The sequence below is a fragment of the Leishmania braziliensis genome, chromosome 27, assembly GCF_000002845.2.
Source record: "Leishmania braziliensis MHOM/BR/75/M2904 complete genome, chromosome 27".
Classification (NCBI taxonomy): domain Eukaryota; phylum Euglenozoa; class Kinetoplastea; order Trypanosomatida; family Trypanosomatidae; genus Leishmania; species Leishmania braziliensis.
Genome location: NC_009319.2, coordinates 1 through 14,038, shown reverse-complemented (window position 1 = coordinate 14,038; position 14,038 = coordinate 1). Strand labels below are relative to the sequence as shown.

General features: G+C 56.8%; 2 protein-coding genes and 1 pseudogene across 3 annotated transcripts; 2 read left to right on the top strand and 1 right to left on the bottom strand.

The window, feature by feature from the left end:
- Window positions 1-563: 563 nt before the first annotated feature.
- LBRM_27_0030 lies at window positions 564-3,206 on the top strand (annotated as a pseudogene). The gene is given in 4 exon segments: window positions 564-731; window positions 735-2,261; window positions 2,263-2,631; window positions 2,634-3,206. Coding segments are annotated over 4 exon segments (2,637 nt in total).
- Window positions 3,207-4,266: 1,060 nt separating this feature from the next.
- On the top strand, window positions 4,267-5,391 carry LBRM_27_0020 (conserved hypothetical protein; the record flags this gene model as incomplete). The annotated part of the gene is made up of 1 exon (XM_001565715.2): window positions 4,267-5,391. One exon carries the CDS (start codon window positions 4,267-4,269, stop codon window positions 5,389-5,391), a length of 1,125 nt encoding a protein of 374 aa, XP_001565765.1.
- A 3,681-nt stretch (window positions 5,392-9,072) lies between these two features.
- On the bottom strand, window positions 9,073-14,038 carry LBRM_27_0010 (TATE DNA Transposon; the record flags this gene model as incomplete). Its single annotated transcript, XM_001562131.2, is given in 2 exon segments — window positions 9,073-11,013; window positions 11,016-14,038. Coding segments are annotated over 2 exon segments (4,964 nt in total), but the record flags the coding sequence as incomplete, so codon positions are not given.

The following is a 14,038-nucleotide window of genomic DNA, read 5'->3' as shown; positions in this document are numbered from 1 at the left end:
CGTACGCATAGAGGCACGTCACTCTTCCATCCACCATTTCTCCTATTTGAACTGACGTCCTTGTCCTTTTCTGTTGTGAACCATTGCGGTTCATCTCGCGCGTCCCCATCGCAAAGAGAGAGAGACCGAAGCCGCTCTTGTCGCAGTGTCGTGCCAGAAGCTCGACTATTGGCACCTTGCTGGTGATGATTGTTTGTGCTGTTGGTGTGGCAAACCGGTTTAACACGGACTGTGACGCTCTTGGCTTTGTACTAGATGTCGTAGGCCGCAGCTGTCCGGTGTGCCCGGCACACGCTCGCTGAGTGTGGAGGGACGTGCGTGTGCGATGTGGGGTACGCGTTGCATGTGGATGGCAGCACTCGTGCGTGGACTGCGCTGGCCAGAAAAGGATGCTGAGTGACGCGGGCGCTGTCAACGCATCCGCGTACTGTCTCCCTTGAGGAGGAGACCGCCAGCTGGCTTTCTTGGTCGGTGCCACGTACGACAAAGACGCGCGAACATGTGTGTGCGCTCCAGGGAGCGTCTTGGCGCAGCTCGTTGGTACACTTGTGCTGAAGGCAACCATGTGTGGCCCATGCGCATCCTCAGCATGCGTGACCTTCTCCTTTCCGTACGCACTCGACGCGTGCAGTGGCGAGTGCCGTTGTACCGGCGGCTTCACGATGCTCTACGATGGCTCCTGTGTGCCCGCTATGGCGTACCAATCGATGGTCGCGGCTGTCGCAGGTACGTAGGCAGTCCTATCTCCGCCGAACATCGTCAACAGCGGCACAACTGGGTCTCAGACTACGACTTTTCCTGTGCAGGCATACTCGATCGGCGCCGCCGTGCTGTGCGGCCGCGGCAACAGCACTGTGTGCAATCTGCTGGCAAACCTATGTGTCACGCTGAATTACGAAGTCACCGCCATGCCCTATGCGCTGTGCCAGCGCATCAAGCAGAGCACGTCGTGCGATGCGTCGCGGTGCGAGACAGTGGACGGACTTCCATGGTTGTCTTACACCCGCCGTACCGCGGAAGTCTTGAGCAGCGCAGCGACAAAGATTCGCACCTCGGCTAGCCAAGAGCTGCGGTTTGTCGTGTCGGCGTTTGACCTGTACGGCAACTGGCTCAGGTATCAGTCCTTGGCGAGCCAACTCAACCCGTGCTTTCTTGTGAACACAGAGCTGCAGTCGTTTTTCGCTACTGGTGACACACGTGCCACATCGTGCCATATCAACCGGCATTGGTTCCTTCGCGCACACAGCACCCTCTTCTGTGAGGTTTACCTGCGACACCCTTCGAACGCGTCACGGCTGCTGCCTGTGCCCCTGCTTGCCGACTACTCCAACTACAGCTTCGGACAGGCGACGTTCCACAACCCGTGGCTGTACCGCAGCAGTGCCGCTGCCTTCAACGGCGTCCTGGCCGAAGGTGGTTTCTGAAGGCGGGTCAACGCCTACGACAATGTGGGCGGCAGCGGCAACTCACGGCCTCGTTCGCTACCCATCTATGTCACAGCGCTACGCAGCGTCCATCTTGTGCTCGGGACTGACCACCACGATGATCGCTACGTTACAATTCCGCTTGTCGTCCACCAATACGGGTCAAAAATGGTGCTCACAATGGCTGCTGCGGGAGCCGCCGACGACCTCGAAACAGTGCGGCAAGCGCCGCTCAACGCCAGTGGTCAGGCCGACTACGCACTCCGCTGCGAGATGCATTCCTGCTACTTGGCCAGCACCGATTCTGTAAGTGACGAACTGGAGACTACGCTTACCAATCCGTGCGTTTTGTGCTTTATCTCGGCGGGGGTAGGCACGTATGACTGGATGCGATGACGACAGTATCTCGTTTTTAACTAGCTCCCGGCTCTGCTATTCTTTGTCCACTTGCGCGGCCACCTCAACAACGTGCTCTTCATCGTTGTCGCCGTTGTATCGTGGTACATCTTTATCGCGTATAAGAGCCAGTCAACTTTGTCGCGTACCATGCGACTAAGTGACGTGTACGTGAACGCGATGCTGTACGCAGCTGTCACAGCAAATCGGTTTGCAGTGCTGTACCGGCTGGACGAGCATTGTAACGCGGACTACTTTGCCATCGACTGGCAGCGATCCAAGGGGCAGCTGCTCCGCGAAAACAAGATTGTGCCGGTGGGCATGTGGCGCTCCACATTCGTGGCGAACGGGCTACACGAGATGCAGACACCGCGTTACTGGCGGCCACTGTTCACCATTGGCGGTTATTCTCCTCTTTCTGGTTCTTCTAGATTACCAGAACATGTCAGCCGGCGTCCCGCGCGGGAAGCGGCAGGTGGGCGGCATGACCACCTCGTTCGACACCCTCCGCGTTGCGATCGATACATTCTTCTGGGTGGCTGTGGCGCTGGTCATGTACTTGTTGGAGTACCAGATATACTATCGCTTTGTTGTTGTGCACCTTCTACAGGTGTTCGTCGACCTGTGCTCCGTGTCGAACATCTCCATCATGATCCTCTTAGAACAGTAGTGGGGCTTCTACATCCATGGCGAGTCCATTCACGCTCACGCCGAGGTGAGTGTGGAGGAGTTTCAGAACCATCTCTTTCTGGAGGCGCAGGAAAACCTGCCGGTACGTGGCTTGGGGGGCCAGAGCAAATGCAAGTCTTTTGAAGTATATTTTTCGGGCCGTACACCCGCCAGTATCTTTACCTGTGGTATATGGAGATGCATCTCGAGCACCAGCGTTCACTTGGGAAGCACAAGGGGGTCATCAACCCAGTCAAGTGGCATTTCCTCCGTTTTCTCCTTGGCTTTTTTTGAAAACAACGCGTCTACCCACAGACCGCCTTGGCCATTCGCGACCGCATTAACAACGCCTTCTAGCAAAGTGTGCGACACACGAAGAGCAAGCTTCTGGTGAAGTTTGTACTGCGAAATTCGCTTTTTTTTTCGCCAAGCGTGATGTACATGAACGGGCCCCAGCGCGGCGATCCTGGCAGCAAGGACCTCTGCTTCATTGGCGGCGCTCACTCCTACGACCACGCGCTTCTATGCAGGCTTGACTTTGATCTTTTTGTGCTCTGTGCAGCCCTGTTTGCTCCGATCGATGCGTCGCTGCACAACTTCTACGCCACCATGATGCTCGCTTTCGGGGTGGAGATTCTCGTTCATTTTTATCGCACCCGTGAGGGGTTCGTCAACTTGAGTCAGAAGACGAGGACTGATGAGCAATTTTTTATTTAGATGCGCACTCACACCCGCACTGTCTTGTCTTTTCTTTCGAATTGGAATCCCTTTTCTTGATTCTCGTGCTGCTCCATGTTTGGTTTCCATCCTTCTGGTGTGCTCTTCTGAATGACCGGTGCGCCAACCTGTCGAGGTTCTGATGACCCTTTGGGTGTCTCTTCGCATGCGCATGACGTCCCTATGCTCTTCAAGCAGCTTTTGATGGCGTCTCTGCGCCTTCTGCGTGTTATGGTGTGCTGCCGACCTTAGCAAAGCCTCCACTACCCAGCTCTACTTCTATTCTCTCCTTTGCTCATCTACACGTACTTCTCTTGCCCTCACCCTTTAGAATTGCGGCGAGTCGTGAAGGGCCCAGAAGCAGCGAGAGAGGCCCAAGCTGTACGATCGCTTCACACGCACCTGTGTACAGACATGCGCACTTAGGTGCACAGATAACGGAGGGGCACAGGAAAGACTGGTAAAACAAACAAACAAAATCGTCACCCTCACTCTGTTTGCCAACCTATTGGCAATGCCAGCTAAGAAAGTGCAGGCAGGCATCTACCCCCCCCCCCCCCCCCCTTTCACTACTACCCAGCATTCTCTCTTCGCCACGGCTCCTTCACTGATGGCAAGCTCTTCCTTGCGCAAGACTTACGCTCCTCGCCACTGTCTTCTCGCCGCCTTCCGCCCTTCCTTCCCTTCTAATCTGTTCGCTTCGATAGTGTCCGGGGAGACAGCATCAGCCACCCACCCGCTCGGCCCCTTCCTTGCCGACTTTCCCCACGTTCTTCGCCTTTGGCGAATGAGGCGACTCTCACGTACCGCCCTGCTCAGCGCCGCTTCGCGCGCGTCCGTGACGCGCAGCGGGAATGGTTCGCGCTGTCGTGCTACCTCGTTCGCTCTTGTTGACTGCGCGGCACCGTTGGGCGTGACGCAGCAGCGGTGGGCCTCGACTTTCCACGGAGCTTCAGACGAGGCTGGGAAGCAAACCCACCACTCCTCACCCACCTCCGCTGGTCGACGCGACCCCTTCCTTGGTGTTGTGCAGGTTACCTCCAAGAACATAACAACCGAAATGGAGTCAAAGACGCCTTTGTTTTTGTACTTCATGGTCCCTAACCACCCCGAAGTGAAGCAGTACACGGACCTGCTATGCCACCAGGTGGATCAGGCGAATCGCCGCCTCAAGGGCGACAACTTTGGCGAACTCTATCAGGAATTCGGAAAGGACGCAGGGCTGGCAATCAAACTGGGCATGGTGGACTGCCTACAGGAACCGGGGCTAATGGCCAAGTTTCACATTGATCCACGGATGTTTCCATTCATCTACTTTGTGCGTAACAAGGTGTTCTGCGACAAGTTGGTCGGCATTGTCTCCGAGTCGCATATCAAAGAGGCTGTGGAGGCCTTCATCGACTACGCAAAGCAGGAGTCCAAGAACGAGTCCGAGGGGAGGTCCTTATTTCAGCAGGTGAAGCGGCAGGACAACGACGAGGAGAACGCCATGACTCTCATCGCCGCGGCCCACAGCAAGATGCAGGCCGGCGAGCCCGCCAAAGGCAAACAGCTGTTTGAGAAGGCCCTCCGCATGTCACTCGAGGACATCGAGATCGTGAAGCAGCGCTACGGTGTACCACACAAAAAGATGACGCCCGAACTGTGGGCAAAGCTGAAGCGTGAGCCCTGCTACAACTCGGCGCCAGAGGCTCTGTGCGGGCTTGCGATGTGCGCCATGGCGTCCAAGCAGCGAGACGAGGCGTTCCGCCTCGCTGCACAGGTGCGCGAGGAGTTTCCGTTTGCGCCACAGGACATGCGCAGCGTCGCGGAGGCCGTTGTGCGCATCGAGCTCATTCAGCTCGTCGACTACGACCCCGACACGGACAACTACATGCGACTTCTCAAGTTCGACGAGCTGGTGAACGAGCCCGCTCAGTTCTACAGGCATCATCTGAAGCGTGCTGTCGCTTTTTACGTTGAGGGCGTGGCTGGACAGGCAATTGAGGAGTGCCTTCGTCTTATCCGCGCGGAACCGAAGCTGCTTGCCGCTCTCAAGGAGAACGGGATCGTACCCAAGGACCTCCGGCTAGGACCAGTCGCAGTCACACCTGCGCGGCAGGTCCTTCAAGGCATCTTTGAGGCGCTGGGTCCAACCAACGAGCACGTGCAGAAGGGTCGCAAGCTGCTTCAGTTGTATGTCTAGTTCGTCATGGGGAGCGCCTGTGAAGCTCACGATTACAGTACTAGAGAATCATGCGCCAGTAACGACAAACAAACGAGCGGCGCCTTGCAGTGCTGCGTTTCCACACGGAGCACGCGTTGCGCAGCAACGGCAAAGCACCACCACGGTGTTTGTTTTTTGATGTGTGGGGGTGCCGCACTTCTTTCGCTCAGCCGGACATGCGTGCGTAGTCACTGTCTGCTCCTATCGTTCATCCTCGTCCTCCCTTCTGGCTCTTTGGTGATTCGTCACATCAACAACGCACAGACAGACAATGGTGCCGGCAGCCCCGCTCCGCCACAATGACAACTCCAAGAAAGGACTGCCGTGGAGCCTGCTGCTCCTTACCTGGGCTCAACAAGGACGGGGTCGTTCTTGCGAACCGTTGCGGCTGCTAGCGATCGTGATAAGCTTAACGCTTCGCAGAGACACTGGGTTCCTACAGCAGAGCCGCGCGTTTCCCTCTTCATGCTGTGCCCCCTACTCATCCCCCTCCCCCATCGTGCCTGTGGATGTGCAGGCCGCCTTGCCTCTACTTCTTCTTAGCCAATCATCTGATACAGTGCACTCAGCACAGACATGTGCGCACATTGAACCTCTGCATGGACAATACAACCTTCCTTCACCAGTTGTAAAGGCAGTACTTGGTAGCTAACACACTATGCACACTTCTCCTCGTGACACAACGTCGCTGCGCTACGAGCCTTCAGTGTGTCTCATAGAGCTGTGCTGGAACGGTAAAAGGCGGTGCCAACCCTGTCCGCAACTCCGTGAAGGTGCTGCAGTAAGTGGCCAAAGTAGTACTCGTTTCTTCAGCTCTTGGAGGAGGCCCCTTTCGACGCAAGGCTTTCATCTTTCACGCTGCGTCCTCGCTGAGACTCGCAAAATGCAAGCCCGTGCTTGTGACCCACTGCTCTAACCCCTCCCTCGATCTCCACAACAAGGTGCCCGCGCTCCCGTTTCTCAGCAATACGAGCTACCGTAAGGAACGTTTCCCATTTCCCATTATGTTTTGATCCGTCATAACTACTCAACGGTAAAGGGCGCGGACTTGAAAAGGGGTCACGCTGGTCCCGCCGACCGCGGCACTGCGACGTACCCCCATGTCTTGCCCCGCTTACGTTTCAGCGCCGACATCACCAAAGGATGCACCAACGCTCCCAGCAGTCGTCGCGGATACCAGTAGCTTAGGAAACCTTGACGGATAAGCGCCGTGAACCATACTGCAGCGCGTACACGTCATCACCTTTGTATTATTCGGTTGGTTAGCTGCCCGTTAGGGTTAGGGTCCACGGGTGAGGGTCCACGGGTTAGGGTTAGGGTTAGGGTTAGGGTTAGGGTTAGGGTTAGGGTTCCATTGGCGGCGTGTAAAACCACAAAGGCAATCGAATGGCACTTGACCTTATAGGGGGGGGGGGTGGTGGTGGTTGGTGGGATGTGGTGTTGGATCTGGGAAATTTGCCCTATAGCTGAATCGGTTTCTTGTATCCGTGGAAAAGGAATCCTGAGTGAGTGTGTGTGTCTCGGAAACCGACTCCTCACTTCCACTTGTGATGTGTGACCGTCTGTGTACCATAATGTTTCCCGATTGGAAATTATGGCCACAGGTCGGCAAATATGTACTCTTGCATCTGTTTCTATGGATTCTTACTTTACTGTTGTCCCTCTATCTCTTCTCCAAATGTATATAGTAATCACACTAAGTGGAGTTCATGCGGCCAGCGACGGAAAAACGCCCACCCACCCAACCCTAGACATGAATCTCTCGGATGTCCGGAACGGACCGGAAGGCCACAGAACGGCGGACCGGTTTCCCTCCGCGGATGTGTGTGTGTGCTCCGGGAACCGCGGGAGGGTGCGGGTGCCGACCACGGCGTGGAAGAACCGCAAGTTGAGCCTACCAACGCAGGAGGCGAGTTGTATTTTTGCGAGTTGTATTTTTGCGAGTTGTATTTTTTCGTAACATGAATGGCTTTCGTTTCAGGTAAATTTTGAAGTGATTTCTCATTTTTAATTTCTCATTTTTTAATCATTGGTTCATTGTCTCTTGTTTTTCCTTCCTGATGGCAGGCGCCTGGCGCTAAGCTGTTTTCTCCCTTCCCTGAGAATGGACCCTAACGGTCTTCACCCGGGGACTCGTCCCCGAAGGCGCACGAGATGCACCGTTTTCAAACAGGGTCTCGGCCCTCGTTTTACGCGGATGTCGGACCCAGCGTCGCCCCGAGACTCGGAGTTGGCGAGGTGAAACCTTGAACCGCGACGAGCCAGGTGCGGGAACGGGTTTGGACAGCACAGACCCTCGCGGACGACACGATTGGAAGCGAGTGGGCGCGCCCATCATCCACCCAGTTCCCCTTTCTTTTCAGCCCACCCTGTTTTTTTTTTACTTTTGTGCGTTTGTAGTTTTGACTTTGTAGTTTCCTCTGCGACATGGGTTCCCGATTGTTCCCAGCGATCCCTTCGGGTTCTGTAGCTTCCGTTTTTGTAGATTTGGCGACCGCAGCGCCGCCGGGATTCGTGTACGTGCGTCCCTGCGTGCCCCGCTGGTGCTGGCGCTTGTAGCTTGATTGTTTTTTCGGCGGCTGACCGACTCGTTTCCTTTCTTCTGGCGACTCCCCGCATGTCCGTTTGGCATGCCGCCCTCTGACCGTAATGAATGGGCACCCGGTGGGGGAGGCTTCCCCGGTACCGGTGCCAAGCCATAAGAAAAAGCACACAAAAGAAGTCCAAGACGACTTGATGTGCTCCTCACGCGACCGAGCGCGGTAGAGGGGACCGGCGGCATAATCATGACGCGGCGCCGCGGTCGTGGTTGCGTGCCTGCCTTGCCGCTTCCCAATGGGGTCGCGAAGACTCTCTCCATACCCATCTGCCTTCCACAAATCTTTCTCCCTTCTCGCCCTTTACTTGTCTTCAAGAAATCATATCTTCGCGAGCACCCTATCACACAGGACGGTGGCATTAGGGTTAGGGTTAGGGTTAGGGTTAGGGTTAGGGTTAGGGTTAGGGTTAGGGTTAGGGTTAGGGTTAGGGTTAGGGTTAGGGTTAGGGTTAGGGTTAGGGTTAGGGTTAGGGTTAGGGTTAGGGTTAGGGTTAGGGTTAGGGTTAGGGTTAGGGTTAGGGTTAGGGTTAGGGTTAGGGTTAGGGTTAGGGTTAGGGTTAGGGTTAGGGTTAGGGTTAGGGTTAGGGTTAGGGTTAGGGTTAGGGTTAGGGTTAGGGTTAGGGTTAGGGTTAGGGTTAGGGTTAGGGTTAGGGTTAGGGTTAGGGTTAGGGTTAGGGTTAGGGTTAGGGTTAGGGTTAGGGTTAGGGTTAGGGTTAGGGTTAGGGTTAGGGTTAGGGTTAGGGTTAGGGTTAGGGTTAGGGTTAGGGTTAGGGTTAGGGTTAGGGTTAGGGTTAGGGTTAGGGTTAGGGTTAGGGTTAGGGTTAGGGTTAGGGTTAGGGTTAGGGTTAGGGTTAGGGTTAGGGTTAGGGTTAGGGTTAGGGTTAGGGTTAGGGTTAGGGTTAGGGTTAGGGTTAGGGTTAGGGTTACGGGTTAGGGTTAGGGTTAGGGTTAGGGTTAGGGTTAGGGTTAGGGTTAGGGTTAGGGCTAGGGGGCAAGGTCCGGCTCCCCTCGGAGGTTTAGGGTGAGGATCAGATCTAGGCGCCGTCCTAGGGGCGCCGCTATTAACATAGCGGACACCACATGTGCCGGAGGAACGGCACGCCAAACGGTTCAACCCGGTGAACCTCCAGCGACCCTGTCGCGTCCACCCCGAAGTGTCGCGAGTAGGCGTCCGCCGGATTCCGCGCACCCTCTACGTAGAAAAAGACTACGTCGATCCCTCTGTTGTACCAGAGGTCGTAGGTGTACTCGAAAAGTTTGTTCAAGGCGTAGCCTCTGCCAATGCCGCCGAAACCGTTCAGGTGTTTCTGCGCAATGACAATCGCACGGTGGTCCGTGGCAAGCGCGATTCGCGCTCCGTTGGGCACCCTGTGGTGCTCCACCAGGTGTCGCAGCATTAGTTGAGCCGCGCGTGGTTCCGCGTGTGCCGAGTACCGCGCCTGGAAGCGGTCCGCCTGCAGGTCTGGGTCCTCGAACCGGCCTCCCGACCGGACGCGGCGACGCAGCTGGTACTGGCGCAGTTTTTCGAGGACGCGTTCCGCCTCGCCGTCGTCGCCGCCGAGTTGCCGTTCCAGGTCCTCGGTCCAGCGCTGCCGATAGGTCCACATTTCTGTGGCGCCCGCGTCGCGGAGGTGAAGTACAGCACCCCACCCTTCCAGCGACGCGTCGGTGAAGGCCACCGCGTCATAGGTCGCCTCGTCCGTCGTTGGGTGTCTCTCGTCCGAGATTTTCCACCACGGATTCTGCACCAGTGCGCCGCCGATCTCCTGCAGCGACCGCGCCACGGAGGAGTCGATGTACGGCACCGCGTCGTCCCAGTCGTACCCGCGGAACGTCAGCCGGTATAGGCCTCGGTAGGCTCTCAGCAGCTTGAATGCCCGTGCGGGGTTCATTTGCGTGGTGTGGAGCGCGAAGAAGATCAGCGAGATCAGCGAGGCCAGGCTGCGTATGGTGTGGCTGGTCTTTTGGAGCGCAAGCTTCAGCTTCGCCACCGTCTTCACCGAGTTGCGGATCAGCCGCTCTCGGCCATTCCATGTGTATTCTTCACCGAGAAAAACGGTGTTGGCACTCGCCAGCTGCAGGATTTCCTCGTCCGACATCGCCTCCAGCTCGTCCCGGTTGGGTGACGTCATCAGGTTCGCCGCCTTGATGCGTGCGACGACCGTGCGCACCGCGAGCACAAACTCACGCTCCTGACCTTCGCGTGCGGCCACGAGAATGTTGTCGATGAGCGTGGTGATGGTGACGGGCGTGTCGATGTCGACAATCGTCCACGTCACCGCCTGGCCGACGGCAACGCTCCATCGCGCGCCGGTCGGGAGAGTACGAAGGCGGTAGTATCGCCCGTCATGCCTGGCTCGAAAAACGAACTTGTTACGGAGTGTCGCCGCGATCGGGATAGCGTCGTAATAAGCTTCGAAGTCGATCTGTAGCATGTAACGGGCGTATCGCAGCCGCTGTCGTCTTCCGAGGCGCGTGTCGTAGTGGACGCGCGGGACGTGATGTTTGGGGATCACGCGGTTCAGCAGGGGCTCCGTGATGAGGCGTCGTCGTCCTTTCAGCTCCGGCACCGTGAAGACGTTCACGCCGTGCATGCCCTCTGGCAATTGCACCTGGGCGCCGATGTCGCTGATCGGGCACGGTTCAAACTTGCCCATCTCGACCGCCTGTTGGATCTCCGCCGTTGTGAGCACGCACTTTTTGATGGTCCTCGACGTCCGCAACCCATCGTAGAAGGAGGGATCCAGAAAGCACTGGATTCGCTGGAGAAACCGCTTCGTTGAGGCGCGTTTTGTCGGCATCGCGAGCACGGTATCCATGTCCAGTGGTGTGTTCCGTTTCAGGTGCAGCGGCCACTGCTTCACGAGTGCCGGTCGCTCCGTCAGCACTTGGATGAAACCGGACATCTGGTCCACCATGGCCGACACCTCCTGTGGTGCGATTCCGAGATTCGCGCACGATGACTCTTGCGATCGGAAACGGAACACGCAAGCCGCAGCCTCTAGAGGGTCTGGAATAGCGCTCTTCCGGCGTTGTCCCTTGCGGTCTCGGCCTCCACCGTAGGCTGCTGGCCATACCCAAGATAGCGCAGCAGCGTGGCCTGCTTCGCGTGCCCGGAAATCATCAACAGGTCCTTCAACGGGACACCCGCTTCCGCCATACAACGGAGCGCGCCTTTCCGGATCGAGGGCAGCTGTGCACCTCGCATCTCTGTTCGCACCTCCTGGGCGATCAGCGCCCGCAGCTCCTCCACGTGTGGTGCAAAGAGCTCCTCGGATGGTTTCTTCTGGACCAGCATCTCCTGCAGTGTCGCTGCGAGGTCCCTCGTCAGCATCGACGGGACCGGGTACGGGCCACGTGTTTTGGCACCCTTTCCCTTGCGGATCGTCAGCGTGACCTTCACGTATGTATCCGTCGATGTTCCCGGGAAAAGCGTCACGTCCTTCGCTCGCAGCGTGGAAATGTCGCACGCTCGCGCTGCGAATCCCCACATCATGGCGAGGAACAGCGCGGCGCGTGGATGGCCTAAGCGGAGCCGTTTGGAGATCCTCTCGACCTGTTGACGCGAAACGAAGGGAGGCGCATCCGGCACCGACTCCTTCATGTAGCGCTGCACCGTGCCAAAAGCGCTTCGCCACTCGGGATCGTCCTGAAGGCGAATACCCCGCGCCTGCGTCGAGTAGAGCGGCAGGTCTCGCAGCGCACCCGCCACCGCGGCAAAGGCCTTCGCGGTGGTTGCCCACTTCCATTTGCGGGCCCTTGCGGTCGACAGAATCAAGTCGATGCATGCCGCCGGAAAGCGCATGAGCATCTGTTCCGAGTTCATGGACTTGATTCGCGTTAACCATCGCAAGTGGTGTGCGCGAGTGTCGGGCCGCACAAGACTCCATGCCAGCTGTGAGATGTGTGGCGGTTTCGCGGCGAAGAGGAACCAGTTTCTCGGGCAGACCTCTGCCTCTTCTTTTTGCGAAAGAGGCCTGCCCTGCATGTTTAAAGGATTGGAGCGGAGGCTTTCGAGAGCGCGCATTGCCTCTGTCGAGATGTTCGCGTCGACGTCCGCATATCCATCACCTTTCTGGTTTCCTGGAGTCCTGTACGTCACGCCGTCCTCCTCGTCCTCTTGGAGCGGGTCCCTTCCGGCGCCGTCGCCTGGCCATCTTTTTCTCTTCACCAGGCGCGGCCGTTGACTATCGGACGGATCCTGGTGTGCCTCTGATGCCGCACTTCGCGGAAGAGGAATGTATCGTAACGCGTGACGTGGGGCACGCTGTCTCTTCGACGATTGGTAGTGCGTCCACGTCGCTGGAACGTAGACTCCCACCGTTGCCTCCGAGGCGTCCTTTGTGAGAACGTAATGACTCGGATAGCGCACGCCATTCATATCTGCCGGCGCCTCACGGAGACATGCTCCTAGCAGAAACCTGTATCCTTTAATCACGTCGTATAATGTCGGTAACGACGGTCCACGGACAAGGTACAGTTCGTCGATTGAGGAGTCGAGGGTCACCTCCTCGCTTCGGTGTTCTTCTCGAAGAATCACCCCATTCGGGTCGGTCGGTGAGGCATCGACCATGTGGATCTTCTTTCGGAGAAGCTTCAGCATCTCTTGGACGCTGTAAGGCTGCAGTGGTGTCAGCTTGTGCCTCACGCGTTGCTGTCCCACCGCTGTGTCGGTCAGACCGTGTGCCACACCATCGCCGACTCGCGCCAGAGCCGTCGCAGCCCACAGGTGATCCAGGACTGCTTCGTACACCTTTCTGGCATGTTTGTTCGCCTCCGCGAGGGTGATTTCTGTCCACTCAGAAATGCATTTCCCATGCTGAACGTGTGGTGACACGTTCGTCGGGATAATGCCTTCTGAGCTCACCGTGGCGTCGTTTGGCGCATGCTCAGGCGTACGTGTGACGGAGTTTTTCTTCCTCCACGGGAGGTCGATCACCGGCAGATCCTCATCCTCGGATGGAAATTCGCTCGAGTTTAAAGAGCGTGTTTTGTTTCCATTCCTACCTGAGGAAGTCGCTGGTGTTCTCCTGTCACTTTTCCTCGCGGCTTTTCGCCGTGGGAGTGGAGCATCCATTGCGGATCTCTCCGGACGTTTACGAGAAGGTGTTTTTGACGCGGGTGCAGGCGTCTGTGGCTTGCGCTTTGTGCGATCAGCCCGGTCCATCTTTTTGCGCACTGTTTCCTCCTTTTTCTTTTGTCGAGGAGGTGGCTGTGGAGCACGTGCTTTCGGCTGGTTTGCGCGCCTGGAATCCCGTTTCGGGTTCGTGGATTTCGTTGCGCGCCTTTCGCCACCACCCAAGTGGAAAGTGTCTTCACGGACCACCGTGGTTTTCTTCAACCACGGTTTGTGCTCGATTTCGTTGTAGAAGAAATCTTTCCGTGACACCGGGTGGTTCGTCAGAATTTTCCTCATTTTTTCGAGGAAATATTCGCGTGGCGGGTGGTGTTTCGACGCCGCGTACAGCAGGCGCCGCATGCACTTTGCCATGTCGTGGCTATGGTCGATTTGTATGTCCAGATGAACGCCGAAAAATACGGCAGACATATACAAACCGCAGTCGTCGCTATAGCGTTCCTGACGTGGTGAAAATTCATTCACCAAACGCAAAGCTGGCCAGACCATTTTGAAGTGCTTACGCAGTTTTTCTTCCACTATGGGAGAAGGTGCGGAGTCCAGGATGCTCAGCTGTATTTCTGCTGAGTCCCGCGTCCCTTTCTCCAAAAGCCCTGCGATCCAGTGCTTCATAATGAAGATGGGGAAAAACACTACGCCGTGACGGTGCACCTTTGCCGCGAGCTGCTGCGCGCGTTTCCAATCAAGGTGCACCATCGTGTCCGACGGAACGATCCGTTTCTTTGGAAGGTATGCGTTGTAAATGGCATCGAGTTCCATATTCGATGTCTTACCTACGCGCATGTCACCTCCCCACATTTCTTTTGCAAATGATCTTGCGACACCGAATGTGGTTTGCCTCTTGTGCGCAGTGGCCTCCTGCGAAACGTCGGCTGTGGCTCCGTCGGGCG